The sequence below is a fragment of the Eublepharis macularius genome, chromosome 6, assembly GCF_028583425.1.
Source record: "Eublepharis macularius isolate TG4126 chromosome 6, MPM_Emac_v1.0, whole genome shotgun sequence".
Classification (NCBI taxonomy): domain Eukaryota; kingdom Metazoa; phylum Chordata; class Lepidosauria; order Squamata; family Eublepharidae; genus Eublepharis; species Eublepharis macularius.
In genome coordinates, this window is record NC_072795.1 from 24,075,719 (window position 1) to 24,098,757 (window position 23,039).

At 41.7% G+C, this 23,039-nt stretch overlaps 1 protein-coding gene across 1 annotated transcript in view; it reads right to left on the reverse strand.

Moving 5' to 3' along the window:
- Positions 1–11,989: 11,989 nt before the first annotated feature.
- The window catches only part of LOC129332024 (multiple epidermal growth factor-like domains protein 6), a 293,959-nt gene continuing 282,909 nt past the window's right edge, over positions 11,990–23,039 (reverse strand). Inside the window, 3 exon segments of the mRNA XM_054982775.1 lie at positions 11,990–12,036; positions 14,429–14,557; positions 21,744–21,872. Coding sequence (XP_054838750.1) covers positions 11,990–12,036; positions 14,429–14,557; positions 21,744–21,872 — 305 coding nt within the window.

Genomic DNA, 23,039 nt, shown 5'->3' on the forward strand with positions numbered 1-23,039 from the left:
CTTACCAGTATTAGTAGAAGCTCTACTGGCTACCAGTTTGTTTCCCTGCACAATTCAAGCTACCGACTCTTACCTTTAAATCTTTAAATGGCTGGGGAGCCAGATACTTTAAGGACCACCTCTTCCCATTTGAACTTGCCCAGCTTTTAAGATCATCGTCAGATCTTCTTGCATTCCCCAAAGAGCACCTGCTGATGATAGCACATAGGTCATAAACTGCTCATTCCATCTCTTGAGTTCTGGATGGACACCAAATTCATATGATTAGTGCCAGGTTATTCTTCCCAGGTTATTCCTCCTTCCAGCTGTGAAGTGGATGGTCACTGATAGCTTCAGCTCTGGTTATGGAAAAATGGCATTTGTTTCTTGCTTTCTTCTAGGAACTGCTGGAGAGGTATTGAGACTCATTGCTAAGTATAACTCAGACCAAGGTTACCTTCCAAGCATCTTACATTGGAGTCACACATGATTAGTTTACTTTGACTGTTTTTAAAATGGAATAGAGCTGTGAACACTGATCTTAGAGAGATCGGCAGGGTGAGCGAGGGGCTATTTAACTCTTTCCCTTTATTTAACATGTTTAGGCTGCATCTCTGTCTAGAGGACCTCAACATGGCTTACAAGAAAAAAGGGTTCCAAATCACAAAATCTAGCTGGTCGTGGTCCAACAAGCAGGTTACTACAGGCTCCAGGCTACAAGTGAAGGGCCAAGACACTTTGGGTCTTATACCCTTTAGTTTGCATCTCTGCCCCACTGCAGAAAGAAAAGGGGACATCAGCTGCAGAAAGAGGACGGGACGTCAGCTTAGATGGACTTCACTGGCAGCATGCCAGCAGAAACTCCCTCTATTTCCTTCTCTAATGTACATTTGCACTGCTTTTCCTGCTGAAAGTCACTCTCCCCCACTAGCTGCTTTACTCCCAATGAGAAAAATTTACTGCTACCAGTATTCCCCCCCACCCCGGTTCAGGCAAAACCACTTTGGGGACAATAATTTGAGTTAAGTAACTGGTGTAAAGGAAAGAGTAAGAGCCAGCATGTTGTAGTAATTAAAGAGTGTCAGACTAAGATCTGGGAGATCTAGGTTTGAATTTTCACTCTTCTATGGAAGCTTGTGGGAGGGAAGGTGGCATGGCATAGCCCGATCTCGTCACATCTCAGAAGCTAACCAGGGTCAGTACATGGGTGGGAGACCACCAAGGAAGAAGCTGCCGAGGAAGGCTCCTCTGCTTCTCACTTGTGTTGAAAGTCCCTTGCTGAGATCACCTGGCCCTGAGGTCAGGGCCAAGCTACAAGTGACGAATGACACTTGAAAACGGCAAGTGTATTTCTCTCTGTTCACTTGCCCTCCACTCAGTCCACTTGCCGTTCAAGTGTCATTCGTCACTTGTAGCTTGGCCCTCAGTTGTGACTTAATAGCACTTTACACACACACACACACTCGGAAGCTTGCAGGATGACCTGAGGCCACTCACACCATCTCATTCTAACCTACCTCTGAGGGTTGTTGTTGTGAGGAACCAATGGAGAAGAAGAGAACAATATTGTAAGCTGCTTTGGGTCGCCATTGAAGAAAAAGGCAGGATTTAAATATGCCTTCTCTTAATGAACGTTTATAATTTTCAGCCCTGCATAACAGCATTTTGTTAGTATAAACTTTCAATAAAATAATCATGGAACTTTGCTTCAGCCCTTAAAGTAATCGAAATCCACCTCAGCCTTTCTGGCTTTCAAAACGATAGATCTGCACAGGCAGGGCTTTTTTTCAGCTGGAACGCAGTGGAACAGAGTTCCGGCACATCTTGAAAATGGTCACATGGCTGGTGGCCCCGCCCCCTGATCTCCAGACAGAGGAAAGTTTAGATTGTCGGCGCGGAGGGCAATCTAAACTCCCCTTTGTCTGGAGACCAGGGAACGGGCCACCGGCCATGTGACCATTTTCGCCAAGGGCGATTTAAACTTAAAAAAAAAAAACTTGTTCCAACTGACCCAAAGTGATGTCATTGTGCAGTCCTGAGTTCCAGCACTGAGTTCCACCACCTCTGTTCCCAGAAAAAAAGCCCTGCTCACAGGGAATGTGGATGCCGCTGTTTTATTGCACTTCAGTTACAAGAATGCTTGCTAGCAAAGCCTTTCCTCATACATAAAAACATTTCACAATCAAGCTGTATTGTCCACTTTTACTACCAAAATTTGACCAAGAAAAATGAATTGGTAGTTAAAAGCTTGCAGAGCTTTAAAGATAATACTTTCTAAATTGCTTCCTCTTTTCCTGGACAGTTTTTCCATTTAGGGGGTGTGGTGGATGCTTCGAAAATTTTAGTGCTTGGGAAAATGAGAGGTTGATGGCAATGGTTGACTTTGGCATCGTGTTGTGGGAGACGGATGATATGTCTTCTCATCATGGGTAGTCAAGGGCTGGAAAAAAAATCTGAGCTTGCCAAAAGCTGCAGTTTTCTGAGAGTTATGACATAAACACGAGCTTCTTTCTGGATAGTAAATGTCACTTGTTATAAAAATGTTTTAAATCTCTCAGCTGCTATTGAAATGTAAGACTTTTTTGTTTGTATTTTAACATGGATCATCTTTTACTATTGTTGATTGTGTGGTGAGAGTGCCCTCAAGTCATAGTTGACTTATGGCAACCCCTGGCGGGGTTTTCATGGCAAGAGACTAACCGAGATAGTCTGCAACCCTGGTCTTTGTTGGAGGTCTCCCATCCAATTACTAACCAAGGCTGACCCTGCTTAGCTTCTGAGATCTGGCTCACCTGGGCCATCCAGGTCAAGGCATTATTAATTGTACTGGTTCTTTTATATTTTTATGGAATGGTTGTGCACTGCTTTGAGAACTTTGTTGAGAGGCACACCTTAAATAAATACATTTATTTATTTATTTACATCCTGCTTTTCTTCTCAAAGTGGCTGACCAGAAGACCACGGAGATCTGTGAATGTGTTTATTAAAAATGTTTATACACAACAGGATAGTACGTTTTTGACAAACACCTTTACAAGTATCAAGTTCTCTGAAGTACTAAAACTTTGATCTGAGATGTGTTGCTCACAAATTGCTACAAAAAAATCCATGCATACAGACAACTGGCACGAGAACAAAAGATTTAAGCTATAATTATTTTCCTTGATGTAAGTGTTCTGTATGGAGTCATATATGTGACCTCTCAGGCACAGTCTTAAGCTAAGCAACAGCATTCCCATTGCAGTGAAACCTTGGGCTTGATTGTTAGACAGTCATGTAGAGTCAACATTCTCAAGTTACTGATCGGTGAAAGCAAACAACAGAAGCCAAAGCAGAAAACAAAACAAGTCCTAAAACAGTGAACTTCCAGTTTACACAAGGCATGTAGGGCAAACCAGGATCTTTGAGTAAATTCAGTTGCACCTGTTAGAGTAACTGGATTTAAAAAAAAAATTCAGAAAGCACAAGTGTTGCTAGGTTATGACTTATGATATCAAATGCTAATTGGACTGTATGCTGCAATGAATGGAGGGAATATTTATGAAAGGGACATTCTGTAAGGGTTATACATGATGAAGTCAAAGGTACAAATACAACATTACCTTTTATAGTGTGTGTAGAAACCATAATCCCCTTTTAGGCCTTATTTAAGAAAGGCAAATATCTGAATTAAGTCCTGTTTTGACCCATTTATGTCTCAGATGTCCACCCAAATACAGTTCTTTGAGGACTGCATGGTCATTTAATCTTTTTTTTCAAACACAGCCCTATCAGCTCAACATAAACTGCTGATGGGCATTCTTTTGCCTGATATTGGCATGTACAGCTTTGGAAGATGCGGAAAGGCACAGCTTTTCAACAAAAAGGTTTACTAAACTTACATAGGCTTGGTTCACATATAATGTGAAACCAGGATTTACCATAACTATGGGCAGCTGTGACACAAGTGATTGGCTCACAGACAATCACCCAAGTCTTGCTTTGTCTTGACAAATACAGGATTCATCTGTTATCTTTATTGTATGTCAATATGCCCACCTTCCTTGTGATCACATGGCCCATTGCCTTCGTTTTTTCAACCTGTCTCCCCTGCAAAGTCCAGGCTAGTATCCCAACTAGACATAGGCACAAACCACATTATGAACCAAAAAAACCCACGAACCGTCCAATCTTCTGTTCGCGATCCGGCAGTTCGTGAGCATCCATGGCCAACGAACCAGCGTTCGTTAGAGTGCACAGTTCGTTGCATTCTTCTGCGGTTTGTGAAGCCAGACAGTCAGGCATCATCAGTCAATTCCCTTGAAAACAGAGCTGGGGGAATGCCTGAACTCTGTCTGTACTCCTTCTGTCGCCCTGGAAACCCGAATGGAAGCCCAGCTTACCTTGACTTGCAGGTCTTCCTTCCAAACATGGAGCTGCAAAGTGGTTACAACCTGGGAGAAGACACCCAGGGGACGGAGGGGAGAGGGGTGTATCAAATGGGAGTTTCCTGGGGGCCTTGGATTGGAGAAGGTATAACTTCAAGATCCCTCTTGCAATCTTGACCAAACTTGGATGCTGGCTGGAGGAGAGCCTGCTAAACATTCCCCGTGAATATGGGCTCTCTAAATCCAACGGGGGCCGTTCTCACACCCACAAACCACGAACCGGTTCGTCAGCAGGAAAAGTTCGTTGTGGTTCACTAGTTCAGGTTCATCAATGGCACTGAACCACGAACCACCAGTTCATTAAATTTTTATTGGTTCATGCCCATGTCTAATCCCAACTTCCATTGCCATGATGACAGCAGCAGGGAACAAGCCAGGTGGTCCATGTCCATACATTATACAAAATCATAATTAAAACTAGAAGTAGTTAATAAACTAATCAACCTCAAACTAGTGGCTTGGATCCAGTGATGAGCAAATGGACATACACAGACTTAGCACAGTTCTACTTGTGCAACTGTTAGAATATAGCAATGTCCTGTGTACAAATAAAAAGAGAAAAGCGAGCTTTAGTCAGTCAGGATTGAAGGGGGAGTGTCTTCTTTTTAAAATGGTGTCTCTTTGTCTGCAGAATGCTGTTCTTAGGTCTTTCTTCTAGAACTTTGCACACTCCTCAACTAGCAAGGCAGCTAGTTTATTTTCTTCTCATTTCTATCCAGTCTGTTAGTTCTATAAATAAAACTTCTGTTACTGTTAATCCTAACCGCTGCATAGGCACTCTGTGCAACACCCAGCACTTTCCACCTAATATATTATAGTGCCCAGCAATTGGTTGCATTAAGATCTGGCGCAAATGCAGAAACACAAGAAATCTCACTTAGCAGTCACTGCAGCCACAGTCTTTTCCCTCGCATTTCTGCTTCTGCAACAACTCTAGCACAAGTGGAAGTTTTGTACTAGATCCAAGCCATGGCTTCAGATCCTGGTTAGATATAACCCAATTATCCAGAGTTAGTGGAGTAGCCTGTGCCTGGTCACCCATAGTTCATTTAATTAAACTATGGTTTTGTGTGATGTCTGAACAGAGCCATAGACCTCTTGCCAAGTGAGAGTGTGTCTGGCGACAGGAGGTACTTATGGCAAGGTCAGCTGTTATCCGGAGTGTTGTGTACCTCCTTGTACATCCAAAACAGCACCCTGGTGAAATTTGCCCAGATTATTTTTTTTCCTGTGGGACAGACTAGCAACATTATAACCACCGATGCTTCTAAAATGTCTCTTTGGTTCTTAGGGAAGGAATAAGAAGGTATAATTTCCATGTTTGTCCTGCTGGCAACTTCTAACACTGTGTTGGTTATTACTTAGGCAAACAGAAAACCTGCAGCCAATCAAAATAATATCCTTGGCAGGAGAGCTGGGCAAAGTTTAATAGCTCTGGTTCCTCAACATAAAAAGGATAAAAATGGAATAATAATTTCTGGCAACGAGAAGGCAAGGAATATTTAAAATTCTGATTGTTTTCCTATGAGGTTCATGTTATAATTATCGAAGTCTAACCTAAAATATGCAGCTCCATTCTGTCAAACTATGTGTAAATAGAAATTGGCTAGATTTTGACTTCTATGAAACTTCTCCAGGTGTCAGGTCTATTCTCCATAGACCCTTCCCATTGCTGGACTAAATATGTTTGACATAACAAGGTGGTGAGAGAGGGGAGATATGGACTCTTTCAAGTGCCTCAGACCACAAAGGAAGGGCTTGGTCTAAACCTTTTTAGCCTTTCAAATATGGTACTCCTCAGCATTTCAAAAGTTGGCATGGCTTGCCCTGCTCCAGTCCTTTCTTCTTCTCCTTTTGATAGTTCCTTCACAAGGGACTTCATCCTTGTGCAGGCACATCAAAGCTAAAAAGTTGGAAGAAGTAGGCTTAGCCAGCCCCGGGTAGCAGTGTGGCTGCATGCATGGTCAGGAGGCATCTACAGCTCCTTTGCTACAGACATCATTAGCATCAATTCTGACCAATGGAGGTGAATCTACCAGAGCAGAAGATCTTCCTATCCACAGTGGATGGAGTTTTGGTGCTGCTGATGAGAGTCACAAGCTGCCTCTGGTTACATTGATCAAAATGATCAGAAAAGCAACAAAGCATAGTGGTTAGAATATCAGACTAGGATTTGGGGGACCCAGGTTCGAATCTGCCCTGTGTCAGGGAAGCTTGCTGGGTGACCTTGGGCCAGTTACATATACTCACCCAGACCTACTTCACAGGATTGCTGTGACATAAAATGGAGGAGAGGAGAACAATATATACTACTTTGTGTCTCCTTTAAGGAGAAAGGGATAGGAGAAAGGCAGGGTATAAATGATGTAAATAAATAAATAAATAAATAAATACTTTCCCCTCTACTGCTGTATTCAGATATCACTGCAATGAGACTGGTTACTAGGGAAGAAACTAATTCTAATTTGTTGAAGCATGCAGCTGGCACAACAATTTGGAAGCAGAGTGAAGACTTCTTAAACTAGGAAGTCTCCATCCATTCTTCACAAATAAGGGGAGAAGGGAAGGAATGCATGGGCTTCATAACAAACTAGGCTTGTGCTCATCATTAATGTCAAATTCTGCAAGCTGTCTCTAATGCCTAGATCTGAATAACTCCATGGATTTCAAAAAGGCAAGTCTACATTTACACTAATGAAAGAAGGAGACAACCATATCTGATCATACACACTGATGACCTAGAAATGGAATCCTGAGCACTTAAAGGGCCATAACATTTATTTAGGATAGCACTGTAACTTGTAGCAGTTCTGTTATAAACAACAACTTATCTCTGAAGGATGGGTGAAGGGGACTGGCATCAATTTCTCAACACCTCTCACCATTTTCTGTATTGTTTGGTGATATTTCCTACCCCCATTCCATTCTACCAATAAAATGCAGACATCTTGAAATGTGCCAGAGCAATCCCACAAAAAAAGGCAGAGAATTATAGATTACCCAGTTGTTGAGTCAAGCAATATTGAAACAAGTCACCCCTGTGATATCACCATGAACTAGGGTTGCCAGTCCCCTAGTGAGGGCGGGGGATCCCCCGCTCCCACCCTCACCCCCGCTTACCTGGCTGGCAGGGGGATGCACCTCTAGGGGTGCGCTTCTGGGCCATGCAGTGTGCTCCAGACTGAATCAGCCTAAATCGGGGCTGAATTGGCCTGGATTGGGCCGCTGCACAGTGCAGCAGCATTCCCATGCTCCACAGCAGCCCGATCTGGGCTGAATTGGCCCAAATTGGGCCAAATTCAGCCTGGATCAGGACTGATTCAGCCCGGATTGGGCCCCTGTGGAACGTGGGAGCCCACGCAAAGACATCACTTACCAGAAGTGACGTCATCACGTAGGCTGGGAGTGAACGCAACCAGGGAATGGCAGGTTTCGGGCCACCCACCTCCCACCTTGGGGGTGGTGAGACTTGGCAACCCTACCATGAACTCTTACAAGGGAATGGCTCGATAGGGTATATGTTGAGGACAGAAGCAAACTTCCAGCCCCCAGAATTTACCTCTTCTTTGCCTCACAAGATTTCACGGTGAGAACCTGGTAGAATGGATAGCTTGCAGTAAGCAATAAAAGCATACCAATTAGAGAAAGGATAGCAAAGCTTGTTAATGAGAGGATTGGGATTTTAAAAAAATGGGTTTGTTTTAAGGCAAAAAAGAAAAACTGTTTCCTTCCAAAAGATTACTATTGAATGCAAAATTCAAAACCTATGGCAATTTCTTCTCAGCCTTCCAACAAGTATGAGTTTGTTCCTTTGTACAGTATTTTGCAGCTCTGAAACATAATGCCCGAATGCTCTACTCTAATCTGTGTTTTACTAGAGACACTGTAGTAATTCATTTGATTTCAAAAGTAATTCATTTGATTTCAAGAGGCTTTCAAAACTAATCAGTAAGCAAGACGATTTTATCCAGGCGAATTTGAAATGTATTTTACTGTTTTCATTGCTGGCACTATGCTAAGACTATGTTAGATGAGAACGAACACTGCAGTTCTATAAAACAGAGTATAAACAAGTCTGTTAACATTTATGGCACAGTTATGAAATATAAAATATACTACATACTACGGGATATCCACATTCAAACAAAATATGCATAATAGCTACCTGAACAGATTCTCTGGGCTTAATATAATTTATTAAACAATATTTTAGGCATAAAACCTCTCATTCTTTGGTCTTTTATATTGGTATTTTATCTTAACCAACATGAGTGAAAAAAGCCAATGAAACAAAGGTATATTCTAGACCATTGTGAAAATGTACCATTCCCTAAAGAGATTTTTGTTTATTCCATTTCTAGTCTGTAGAAACCAATATTGATACCAATATTGATACTTTCTCCCTTTATGTCTCAGACTATAAATTCAAAATTATTTATCCTGTTTTACAGTACATATTTACAATCTAAAATTCAGAAGGATACTGGAAAACATACAAATGGTAGGCCACAACTGTTTTACAATGAAAATACATAATGGGGGGGGGTTCAAAAAGTGATCTGCAGAAATTTCATAACATACACATGTATGTACAAGGAAAAATTAAAATAAGATCCACTGTACAATGGTATGCATGCAACCTTGTCCTACATTCCTCCACCACAGAGTAAACCAATTTTTTTAACAGATGAAATTGGTATTTTTGCTTACTTAAAATCCTAATTAAAAACCGAACAGATCCTACAATTACTTAACATGTTTGGAGTAAGAGACAAATGAAAGTATCCTGAAGGGCTGGATTCTACATATCCATCCTGCCAAGTATAGCACTTTTCTCCAGCATTAGGAAACTTCAGCTGGTACAGAAGACTTCCATCAGTGGAAGGCATCTGATGCTGGAGGAAAGTTCCACTGTTAGAGGAATGGAGCTGTGGGGTCTAACCCACAGATCTAGGACCAATGCTAATCATGAGGCTACTACCATGACCAACAGAAACTCACATCCAACTCTTTCTCTTCCTGAAACTTTTAGAAAGGGAAACATGCAATGTAATGTGTTCTGCATTTCTCTGCCCCCAAACAGCAACAGCCAATAATGCGGAGCAGGAAAAATGCATAATATGTTTGTGTTATATCTCATGTTTCCCTTACTACAAGTAGCTGGAAGAAGAGGAAAAGGATGTAGGACTGTTGGTGGCAATCCTAGAATGCGTGTCACTTTTAGTTCTGCTCTGGAGGGATAAGTGATATCTGAGTCTACATTAGTTTTGGGAGAAAGAAACCTGTATTTAACCTGTTTGAAGGCCAAACTAAAGATTACCCAAATGAAACAAAACATAGGACATCAAGTAAATTCAACTTGATCTTCCCTTCAGGGAATTCTTTTTCTTGTCAAAAAATGGGACTCAAATCCAAAGAAAAATAATTGTGCAGCTGAACGTACTACAGAGGGAAAAGAGTGTAATTAACTTTCCATAGACTGGGGCAAATGAATAGAATTGAGCACGGTCTGTGTGCCAGGTGCTGGACAAAACGGAAAAGTGCCTAGAGAAGCTGAGAAGTCCACTATGTTGTACAGGTGAGAGGGACAGGGATGGACTATTCTCTTGTTAAATCTTAGACGAAAACTATGAAAACAGAAAGCGATGTGTTGCGGGAGGTCAGTAAACCCCCTTTTAAACACACAATTTCATCCTCTATACTTAGTTTACTAGGAGTTTGCCCACAAGGTGATTTTAACATGTCAATAATATGTGTTAACCCTGTTTGCCCAATGTGCCCTCATGTGGTGCAATTTGGTACTTTACCACATCATAAGAATGATCTGGTTTCAGTGGTTAGCTCTGTTGTGGTGCTGGCTCCACATGAATTTGTTCAAAATGACACAACCCCCTACTGAAATAAAGATTGTGAAATTACCTTACATTGAATTTAATATCTTAAATAAGTATTGTGAGAACCAGATTTCAGGCTGATCATCCCAGTTACTGTACTCATTATTGCAAAGCACAGTGGTTAGTAAACAAAACAAGGACTTGTGGCTGAGACCTTGAATTACTAAATGAAGCGTACTGCCGAGAGAACGCATACTAGAAAATCCCGAAACCTCATGTCTGGATCCGTATCCCTTTGACAAGAGAAATAGTGATGGATGATTAAGAAGGTGGAAATTACTACACAAGTGATACTAATTAATCTTAAGCTGCTTTTTCTTCAGCTAAGATTGATAAGAGGATATACAGCTGAAAATGATCAACAGGCCCTTAGATTTAGGAACGATAACTCGAGAGACATCTAGCACAGGTTTGCAGCTCCAGGTTAGAACCTGCGCCTGGTGTGATGATAACCACTGATTCATTCCCTGGCATCTACAGTCAAGGAATTTCAGGTAGCAGGTGTAGGGAAAGACCTAGAGTAGGTTTGACAGAACAAGGGACTGGCTCAGTATAAGGCAGAGGTAGATGTTCTTGTTTGAAATAAGAATGGTTGGTTGTTCTGGAATACTTCTGTAAATCCAGAGTAGAAGATGGCCAGAGCTACACAGGCAGCAGAATGGGTGGTCCAAGCTGGTAGAATGCTAAGTAGTAAAATGGACTGCCCAACTTCAGACTGCAGGGGAGGCTGGACATTTTTCAAGCTTTCCCATTATTAATAATTGGAAATGAGTGAAAAACTAGCACAGCATGAAAAGGGCTAGACTACAGCTTTTCTCCCTGATGTGTTAATGTTTTAATGGCTGGGATTTTTTCCTATACAGAAGAGCATGAAAAGTACGACCCCTTCTCTCACAGTCCAAAGAGGTACAGGCCATTCTACCCCTTCATTTGGCTATGTGGGTAACTCATGCTTTATGCCTTCATAAATTCTCACCTGGAGAACATGTCATTTACATTTCCCCCCATTTTTAACTAACTTGACACAACTCTAATCACATGCCATAATTTTCACACAACTGCTCAGGGCTCACAACAGAGAGAATCCACATCTGTTTTAAGACTTTCAGCCAGTCAGTTTAATAGAGTTTGGGTACAGGCCTGAAAGCCTGCTTCTGCACGCCGCTCTCTCTTGCTGGATTAAAGCATAAATATTTTACCTCTACTGCCTATTCCACAGAATCAATTGCTTTTTTTTTCATTCTAAAAATATTCGCCTTCCCTAAGCACAGCTGGACTTGACAGAAAAATACACAGGCAACCTACTGAAAAACAAATCAGATCCCACATGGTGCACTTTCTTTAGATCTCCCTGTAATCTGGTTGCTGACAAATATGAAAAAATAGCTGTATTTTCTGGTTATAATAATACAGCACTGACCCTTGGAAAGGATCCTGAGAATGGATTAATCAGAAGGAAGCAGGAGATCAAGAATAAACAAACAGAACAGAATTTAAAAGCTTTAAGTGGGATCCAGCTACTGAACGGATACTGTAGCCTTGCAAGAAGAAGTGTGAATTTTTCAGTACAGTTCGAGCTGAAATGAATAGCAGCTCTCATTTCCAAAGTTAAATACCGTCTGTGCATATAAAACAGTTCATTCATTAGTCCAAGTGTTCCTGTTGTTGCGATCTTGAGAAAGCATTCCCTCACCCCTGAGTTTGTTCTCCATAAAAAGGAAGCTTTGGAGGGCCACCTAGAGAATTACCAAGAAATACATTTAGAGGTCCATAATGCAAATCCCATTTACACAGATTACACAATTTGCCCTTCAGCTACTGAATACAGCACAGATCCTGAAAGAAGGTGCAAGCACTGAACGTAAGAGCCCTACATGACTTCAGTACCTTTTCACCAACAATGCCACCCGGATGACAACTGGGCTATTATTGCGGTTCCTGGTTGTTCACGGTGTTTAGTTTTGCAGGCATGCTTTATATTGATGTACTGTAAAAATAAATACAATGGGCTTTAGCAGTGGGGCCAAGGCCCCACTGCTGCCACAGAGGCAGCAGGAAAGCCACATGGGGTGGCTTCCCTGCGCTGCACCTCAGTCCCCACTGGCTCCGTGGCCCCCAGAGGCAGTGGGAAAGCTGCGTGGGGGAGGCTCCTCCATGCTGCGCCTCCCTGCCAGCTCCACAGGTAGTCCTCTGAGGAGCCACGGATCTCCTCAGTGCAATGTGGCCCTGCAGCCACTGTGGATGTGGCAGGAAGGCCATGGGGGGCTCCCCCATGCTGCGCCTCCCTGCTAGCTGCAGGGTCCCTCAGAGGCCTGCTGCTGACAACTCTCCTTTTATCCTGGCGCAGGCGCACCACAGGACCCTCAGTACACCTGCACCAGGATAAGAGGTGAGTTGTTGAGAATACTGCTCACTTTTAATGTTTAAGGATGGTTTCATTCACTGCTTTGGAACTTCAGTATAAAAATATTGCAAATGAGTAATCAAACCAGGCACAGAGGCGAAGACAGCTCTCTGTTGCTGCTTGTACCAACACCTATAATTCAAAAATATATTGCCTCTGAACATGAAGGATCCATTTTGTGATTATGCCTAATAGTTAATGGCTACAGTTAGATCTATTGTACAAACATCTGCCTAACGATGCAATCCTCTGCAAAGCTATTCCAGTCTAAGCCTAATGAAATCAATTTCATTGGATATCCCCAATTCTAGTTTTGAGTTTATTTTTTCTGTACTATGCCTTATGTTTTAGATAATCACAATAACAACAATAACAACAACAATAAATAATATACATAATAAACAACAACAATAGGAACTAGGATAGGGATTGTCAGCTAGTGGCTCCTGAGCAAAATCTGGCTCTTTATGACACCCATTTGCCAAATGCCAACCCAGATGTGAAAGAGATAGACAATAGCATGACTGGCTTCTAAAACATGTCAGCGGGCAGTAATTTCAATGGCCTTAGACGAGAGTAGCTGTGCATAGCATTGCATTGCTTGATCTTTGGACAACCTGTGCAAATATTTGTTTACACAGGACGTATTATCATATAGATAAAATGACTCCACAATTTTGCCACCTTCTTTGCAGGCTGCACGCTAGGGGCTGGGGAGTGGGTGGAAACTCTGGCCATTTTAAGAGGGTCATGAACAGCATGGAGCAAAGTATTCTCCCATTTGTAGGATTCTGGTGTCAGTAGCAATTGGTCCCTCTATGTTGCTGGGCACCATTTTTTCCTTGCTTCTCTTTAATGCCAGAGTAAAGAATGACGGGGCTTCCCGACAGAACTATGTAGCACTAGCTATGTCATCTTTTAACAGGACTACCAACCAAGAGGGAGAAGGAGGAGCAGATAGACTGGAGAAGATGAAAAGGGAAATTATTTAAATGTTAAAGTAGCCTTTATAATTATTTTTCATTTTTATTTTACATCATGTATACTCACTTTCTCCCCAACAAGAACCCAAAGTAGTGCCCATCGTTCTCATCTTCTCCATTATATCCTCACAACTCTGTGAAGTAGGTTAGGCTGTGTGTGTGTGACTGGCCCAAGGTCACCCAACAAGCTCCTATGGCAGACTAGGGATTCAAATCTGGATCTCCCAGTTGCAACTTGCTAGTCTAACACTAGAACCACTACACCAGACTGGCCATATTGTGTTCATTTGGCATCCTCCCCAGTAGTTACCAGAACCGCTACAGAAGTAGTAGTCTGAAGAGGATTTCTTTCCCTCACGTAGATATTCCACTAGTGAGAATTGCGTAACAGTGATCTAAGAAGCAATCAAAGCAAATTAATTCTGACCTGTAGTAATTCCATAATGCCCTGAAAATGCATGCTGGGAGGAGGAGTCAATAATATTGCTGCTTCCTCATGTCTGTTGCCCAACTAGATGGAAGAAAGATACTCACATGGGAATGAATGATGTTGTTGGCCCCACCTCTACAGTTTTATTAGACAAATATTCAGAATGATTATATGATGGAGAATATTTTCAGTACAACAAGAAATAATTGGCCCTCAACGTAGGTTATCCCCAGAGTGAATGTCAGACATTTTGTGGCCCTCTCTCCCAGAACTGAACATATAAACATTTCTGCTGGCTCATCATGCGTTACCTTCTTCACAAGTTGGTCCCATCCATTTGTGGAGACAAGTGCATCTCCCGTTGCGAGGATTGCATTGGGATTTATTGGCACACTGGCATTGCTGAGAGCAGTTGGGGCCATATCTGTTTGGCCTGCATTCTGCAAAGCCAAAAAAAAAAAAAATGTTTAGCATATGAACCTCACTGATTTTTTTTTAATTGGTAGTACTTTTAGTTTTTTCAAAATAAACTGCTATAAAGCAATGTGGAGAGGGACAGGAAAAGAAATACAAGGATGCTTTTCAGATACCATTGGAACCTGCCACTTCAATTCAGTCAACAGCTTAAAAACTGTTTGGATTGCCTTTAGCTGAAAACATTATTGCCAACTTCCAAAAGTTCAGTGAAGGGGCATCCTGGGAGGATGCTCAAGGGGCTGCATATACTGTCAAGAAAGCGGCATCTACCAATGGGTAGATGCCCTGGATGTACCTCACCAACTGCTGAAGGCAGGTAGGAATTTTCATAAAAATCCAATCTGAATAAGGTTCTTTCTTGAACAAAAAAAATGATCATGACATTTAGCTTTAAATCTCATTTGACAATTTGTGGGGAATTTGCTGTTAAAATATCTTTTTAACTTCAGGAAAAACAGCCTTCTTACGCAAAATGTTTCACAGTTATCCTATGCGAATGACTACCCAGAGGAATTGCTGGTTGTACCCCAGTTAAGAGATTGGAAGCGGGGTGTGACCTTGCAGATTCGTTTCCCCTGCCCTCTCTCCTGTCCTCTCTGGTACAATTTTTTTTCCCCTTCTTTGCCTTATTTGTTCATTCAGGAAAATTTTATACTGCCACCCCAGGGAACCTGCCTGAGATGACTTACAAAATAAAATATAATAAAAGCATAAAACATCATAAAAAGTGATCAATTAAAAGCCAGGATTTTAGAAATCTAGGCAGATCATAAAAATATAGACCACTGAGCAGCTGCAAATAAGTTTTCAGAATAAAAGCGCATTATAAAATGGTGTTGAAAGAGTGACCCCCTTAATTAAAAACCTGGGCAAACAGAAAGGCTTTGGCTTGGTGCCTAATAGAGAGCAATGTAGACACATCAGGCAAGCCTCAAGGGGAAGGGCATTTCCTAAGCAAGGTTCCACTAATGAAAAATCTCTGTCTGTGGTTGCCACCTACCTTATTTCTGAAGCACGGAGAGGCACAGAGAGCAAGCTTATGAGGCAGAACTTAACTGGTTGTACAATATGGGATTAGTCAGGGTTCAGCATTAAACCTTTGTCAATGCAAACAGTGCTTAATGCTAACCATGGTTCCCTTCTTAACCAAGGCTGCACCCCCAAGGCAATGATTCCTCACTGCGTACTCATTGCCACTGTGAATGAAAAGGCATTTCCACATTGCTAAACATGTCATGTGAATTTGTTATGCTTTGTTTCAAAAAGATTTCATCTCTGTGCTCAGCTTTATGCTTGTTTTTCAAATTTTCTGCTCCCACACCCTACTGGATCTCTTTCACTGAATGTCCTAACTGTTGTTCATTATTGTACTTTGCTCAGTGGATATCCCAGCTGTTGATTACACTGTATTTTCACTTGCACTGTGTAATCTGCTTTGGATCTCAGTGAAAAAGGCAGATGATGATGATGATGATGATTTTTATTATTTTTTCTTATTATTACTATTATTATTATTTTTTAAACCTTTTAAAGAAGTCACCTGGGATTCCTAATTAGCTTTAAAAATACACAAAAAATCCTAAAATCCTGGCTGAAGGTCGCCTACGGTGCAGCCCAAAGCAAAGTTATACCTGTCTAACAGTGAAATCCTAAGTGGAGTTACTCCAGTCTAAGCCCAGTGGAGTACTCCAGTCTAAGGGCCAAGCTACACATGATGAATGACACTTGAACAGCAAGTGTATTTCTCCCTGTTCACTTGCCCTCCACTCAATCCACTTGCCGTTCAAGTGTCATTCGTCATGTGTAGCTTGGCCCTAAGTGGAGTAACTTCACTTAGGATTTTACTGTCTATTGAAATGAAACGGCTTAGAATATTCTAACTGTGCTTAGGGCTGTACTGCAAGTAATTTCCATGGCAAAGTGAGAATGTGAACTCAGTTCTCCCTGTAACATCACACTGGTTTTCATCACTTTCAGTTACTGATTGAATTTAAGGTAAATGGCAAGACTGGGTGTTCTGTCGCATTCTCCCCCTCTAGACACCTTATCCCACCTGAACTGTGATGAACACGAGAGAGCTTTTCTTTACCCCATCCAGTTATCATATAATGAACAATGATCTCCAGGCAGTTCAAAATCACAACTCCCATGTGTGGGAGAATTTTTTAGTTAGATTCAGACCCTCCAGCTCTTTCAATTAAGGAAATGTTACGAGACAGACTCTCGCAAACACCTCTGGGCCTGATTTTAATTTAAGTAATAACCACATTTTCATGTTCATAACAATGTGTATTTAAGACATCTGTTTGAAAGTCTGCAATGTTAATTTAGCAGGAGGGGGGAAGCAACCCAATAAAAGCCTGCTATATATTCTCTTTCTCTCTCTCTCTTTTTAAAATTAACATTATGGTTGTTTAATGGGTGCTTTACCAGAGTTCAAATTAAAATCAGTCCTTTTATCTTTATAGCTCGTGCCAAGTCACAGCTGCTCCTGGTTATATCACAGATGAACTGGGCCTAATTGAAAATAAAAATGCAAATAAAATTGGCCCCATAAGAGGTCCCCCCTCCCCAACTTTAGAGGTTGTACCGCCTGTTTAGAAGAAAATAAAAGTGAGGCATATTTTTTTCCCTCCTCCTTTTGCAAAGAGCAGGAAACTTCGCCCTTATTTTTTGGGCTGAGATTCCCCCTTGTGTTCTCCTGCTGGCTAAACAAAAATATATAGCTGGAAAAAAAATTCCTCTGGATTCATGCTGCCTTGCTCGCTTGGGCTGTGTGGTCCTAATTCAAACCGCAAAAGGCTGAAAGATTGAGCTAAGTTGGAATCTTGACCACAGGGCGGTGCAGTGAGAAAGGAAGTCATTTCCTTTTCTTCAGCTCTTCGGGTTGCATCGACTTGTGTTTCCAACATTCTGGGGCACCTCACTCGCCCTGGCTGCCTTTAAAAGCAATTCCTGCCATTTCCCTTTGGAGTTGTGGATCCCAAGTCTGTAAGCAACCAATTGCTTCCAATTCCTTTATACTCTGGACCACATTTCAACACCGGGTTGTTGTTTTTTCATTCACAAGAACTGACTGATAAGTGGAGACAATCTGGGATTACATTCCAATGTAAACCATAAATGCGCTGTTTTATATAACCTCTTTAAGGCCAGCAAGGAGGAGGAATCTGCACGCAGCATCCTTCAATAATTAATTCTGTTTTGTAACTGTAGTTGAGGGTTGGATTCAAAGGTTCCCTTTCTGCTAATAGTGGAAACTTCCTCCTGTGGAAGGTATACGTTCTATTAATGGAAGGCTCCATGCACAGAAGGAAGACTCCAACATTAGTAGAACATAACCTTTTGTCTAAAGCATAGTCCGGAAAAATATCTTCTTGAGAATAAATAATAAATATGACTCAATGCATCATAACTCTGATTAATCAAAAATGCCACTTAAAAATGACTGTGATGTATATATATACCCATGTACAAAAGATTTTTGACTATGTAAACTTGGTACAAACAGCTGTGTGAATCTCTACTTTGATTCCGAAAGGATGATTGGGAAGCTCGTACTCAGGAAGCTTTGTTATTCAACACACAGTTGCATCCCTATTATTACATTCCTACAAATCACTACAAATAAGAGCCCTTCACCCCTAGATTTTGTAAAAAGTGTATTATAGAGCAGATTTCCTACCGGATTATCTACCACTGCTGGACTCAAGATTAAAAAAAAAAATAATGGGAGAATCCAATGCAAAAGTGTTGATTTAAGATTCTTCAAGAATCTTTGCCCCAGGCTTGAACAAAGATTTGAGTTGCACAGTTATGAAAAATGTTAATAGCTAAGCATTACTCATTTCTTTTACAGATGTTAATTAGTTCTGTTTCCCATGTTTCCCATTATACCTTCCTTGATTAGATTTTATGTTTATCCTACTCTGCCCACTTTCTATAGTTAACAGTGGACTCCACCCACTCTTTATGGATTGAATTCCCTTTGACTAGTTATTGTTTCAAAATGCCTTCTCTTTGTAAAATCATACTAACCCAACTGTTGTAACAGATGACTGCTATGGCAGTATACTCTACATATCTGATGAAGTGAACTACAACTCATGGACCTTATGCTGGAATAATTTTAGTCTTTCTGTTGCCACTGGATTTCTGTTTTATTCATCTTCAAAGACTCTGAATGAAGATGTCATGTGCAGCTGTGTATTCCCCCAACAGATTCACCCTTTTCCCATTCAGACTATCCAAGAGAGATTGGAGGAACATCCAGGTCTATACAGGATTTGATTCAACTACAAAATGATCGATATACCTTGTGACTACAAGAAGAGGGAAGTAGAGTTGCTAGGCCAAGCCTGAAGGGCTAGTGCAGGGACATGGTGGAAAGACCAACATTGCAAGCATGATGATGTCACTTCCAGAGAAAATCTGGAAGCATCAGCAGTAGCTCTAGAAATCACTGGAAACTCCATGGTAAAATAGATGGTAGTAAGCTCCATGGTAAAATAGATGCTAGTAAGCTTGGAGTGGCAGCAGGGAATGAGAGCTCAGAGTGGGGGCTCCCCTGCCCCAGCAAGGGGCTTGGCAGCCCTGGGGGAAAGACAGCTTCTATAGCATATATCTGTAGAGAAGAAAAGCCTCATCTTTGGTCACTAACACAAAGTCCAGTGCCTTTGCTATCTAGTAACACATGCACTGTATGCATTTTAGCTTGCCCCACAATTATTCTATCCTCCTCTCCATTTGCAGCAGAATGAGGCAAGCAAGCGATGGTAGTGAGCTGAGGTGGCTAGATTGGATTAAACTAGTGGAAGATTGTGTTTTGGAATGTTTCTCTAAGGGGAAAAAATTCTTGGCAAGTAAAAAAATAAAACCTAACACAGCAGATAGTGTGTTGAGCTGCAATTCTTCCCAATGCACTAGGTTCCACTCTCCCACCCAAGTCATGACACTACAGATATGTAAAACATTTTTTCTGATTTTTTAATCATAAAATGAAAAGCAGCCATGGGATGCTTTGAATTTGAGCTGAGGGGTGGCCTTCTTTCCCCTCTGCCCCTTTTCTACTCAATATCAAATGTGCTCTTCCAGGACCCATTTCTCTCCCCTTCAGTGGAAAAGCACCTGAACAGATATTTTGAGAAGAAGAGAATCACTGAGAGGGTTAAATATCCCCTCTAGGGATCTAGGGATCCTTCAATGCCCACTAGTCTGGATCATGTTCTGCTTGCTGGTCTTGAGCAGGGAGTCAATCTTTTCGTTGAGCAGTTTGTCTGTTTGTGAGCAGCCCAACCCTGTTTAGTGTGCTACTTTCTGAGAGTCTGAACAGTTCAGTGCAATCAGCAACATTTTGCGCATGCACATGCTTATACAGACCAATAACAGTCTTGCTTTCCTTCCCGCATATCTGTAATTGCGATGCACTGCTTGGCAGGCGAATGTTTTAATTAGTGAGCAATAGGAGTGTGTGTAATAAAAATCATGACCCATAACTGTTTCTGGGTCTTACTTGTGACTCTCCAGAACAGAAACACTGGCTGCATTTTTTTAAATACGTTTTTTGTAGTTCTGGCCTTTTCCAGCAACTCAGCATGTGCTTGCATTTCACTTTGGATCTGTACTGATTTCTTGGAGAATTTCTCCCTTCCAATCAGATTGTTACAAAGTAGGAAGCAAAGAGCACTCCCAGCCAATCCCAAGCTGCAGAGAACTGCCATTCTTCTTCCCCCTTACCCTTCTGGGCTGGGGAGAGACTTTTTCCCTTCCTGAAAGTAGAATAGCCTTGGCATGTTCAGTGACCCATAGAATTCTAACTCTTTGCCTAATTTGCTTAAACTTTGGCAGTTCTTTGAAGGACTGCCAGAAGACACTCTGCTGCAGTTTTGGTGACAATTGGTTGAAAAAACAAGGACTCCAAACCACCACCACCCAGTCCCCCATAGGGAATAATGGAAGTGCAACGATGGCTGGGGAGGCAGTCTACAATGGAAGCCTTTCTCACTTTTTGAAAGGAAATAAACAACAAGATACAACAAGAAAGAAAAATGCAGAGTTTTCGGTGGAAAGGTAAAAGAAATTAATATAGACAGGATGTTTTTTTTTAATGCTGGTGGCTGGCTGGAGCTCTCTCCTGTTGGCTGCTGCTTGATGGCCATTTTAGGAATCCACAGAGAGAATATACTGCATTTGCACAGTGAGGGACCTGCTTTGAGGATCTGTAAAATCTCCCCCCACCACCACCCTTTGTTGCTTGAAGCATAAGGTTCTTTAAATTAGAAGGAAGACTGTGTTCTGTGCAATTTTGGTGCCATTGTGCAAAAACAGCTGTCCCAGAGGATCCAGTGGGACCCTCTTCCCCTTCCCCATTGAAAAGAATGGCCACAAAAATCATGAGAACAACAACAAAAGTAACAAATTTCAATCCTGACCTGGCAATAACCCATCAGAAAATTACCCAATCACATTAAACATTTGACTTGACAACCCCAGATCCAAAATGACAATGAAAATTTTCTAGATGCACACCCCTAGTGAGCAAGCCAGTCAGGAAGCCAGCCAGTGTGTTTCTAAAACAGTTTTATAATTTAGTGTTTGTCTAAGCCAGTATCATTGATTTGATTTCATGCATACACATTTTAACACAGACTCATAAGTGCCCTTCCCTCCATTCAGGTAATTTAATTACTTGATCCGTCTGCAACTCCGGGGGAGAACTGATTTCACCTACTTTGTAGATGTAAAAGCAGTCACAAGGAATAAAGAAATGAAATCTCACCACCACAGCTACCGTGTAGCCACAAAACTGTCCAGCAACTGCTTAGGTCGAATTGCAACTGTCAAAATTGGTATGTTTGCCTGTCGAAGACATTCACTCTGAAGTTTGTGGAGCTTCTAATCCCCTTGCCTAGTTGTTCCTCCTCTAAAACTTGCAGCTTCCGGTGGCTTTTTAATACTTTGTAAAAAGCATTAAAAAATTGCTAATGTATCTCTGCTATGTAACATCTAGCTTGACCTTTATTTGTAGGGAACTTTTCTTTTATGCAGAGGACAATTTCACAGTAGTATCTCCTGTCACTATACTACACGTGTATAATAGGCAAGTGTGAAAACACAGAGAAAACAATGATTAAACTCCCATTTTCTTACCAATTTCACACCTGTCCCCAGTCCTGCCAGGCAGGCAAAGGCACTTTCCAGTCACCAGATCACACTGAGATGATCCTTCACAGTCACACCGGTGTTGACATTTATCACCAAACCACCCAGTGGTGCAACCTGAAAAACAGGGCATTGTTATTTTTTATGCCTTATTTAAATTTTTCGTTACATTTACCATTCCAGATTGCAAAAGGAATTTCCATCCCATGATTAACAAGAAGTACAAGAAGAGGAGCAAAGTTATATTAGGAAAGTTAGATGTTGCAGTAACAGGTTAACATATAACGTACTATCCTTATCATAATGTTCCAACATTTGATCTAATGAGGACTGCAGTTATAAGATGATGTAATAAAATTAATGGGTTTTACTTACAATATTATTTAATATCACTGCAGGTGGAACCTATGATGTCCTGGCGAGAGGGGACTGGGGAGAACCTGCCATCTAGGGCTGAGCTTTTCCACCTGCTGGCTGCCAGTAAAAAACTAGAAACCTGCTACTGTTTTGTTGTACACTGGTTATTTCATGTTTGTATTATACTTGGGTGTTTTACATCTGTTAGTGTTTTTTTTTAAAAAAAGACAGGAGGGATATAAATAAAAAACGAATGTTAAGAAATTACATTCCATAGCCACACAGCGTTTTAATGAGAATGACCTGTATACAAAATATGATTTTCTGTTAATAAAAAAGGAAAGAAGGGTTCATCCTTTGACCATAAAAAAGCTACTCTGGGGATGACGAGACCTGCATGGAGAAAAGCTAAGTGGAACAAGGGCTGTAATAAGGATAGAAAGTGAGGGGGACTGAGTGAAAAAGTTGGAAAATGGCCATAATCTCAGCACCACCACCCCACCCCCGGTGCTTCAGCCAGGGAAGGACTGGCCATTACGGCCACTGGAACTTCTTCCAGGGGAAGAGGGGTTGATGGCCTCCACCCATCCTGGGCTGGGCCAGCCTAGTGGTGAGAAGAGCCTGCAAAGGGGAAGGCAACACCCAGCCTGCCTAAGTGAGGAGGTGACACCCAGCCTGTCTAGCCCTAGAAGGAGGCACCTGGTATACCCAAGTCTCAAACAAGGGAGATGGTGCCCAGCATGCCTGAGTAAATTGTGGGGCTTGGAAAGAGGTGACTGACTTGGCAGGGAGGTGGAGCTGGGTTGGGGCAGGGAGGCTGCCCCTCCATCCCTCCTGCTTTGGTGGGGGGGCAGGGCTGGGGCAGAGGAGGACCCTTTTCCAGGGTTGTTTTTCCATCCTCTTGGGCAATTTAAAAATAATATATTT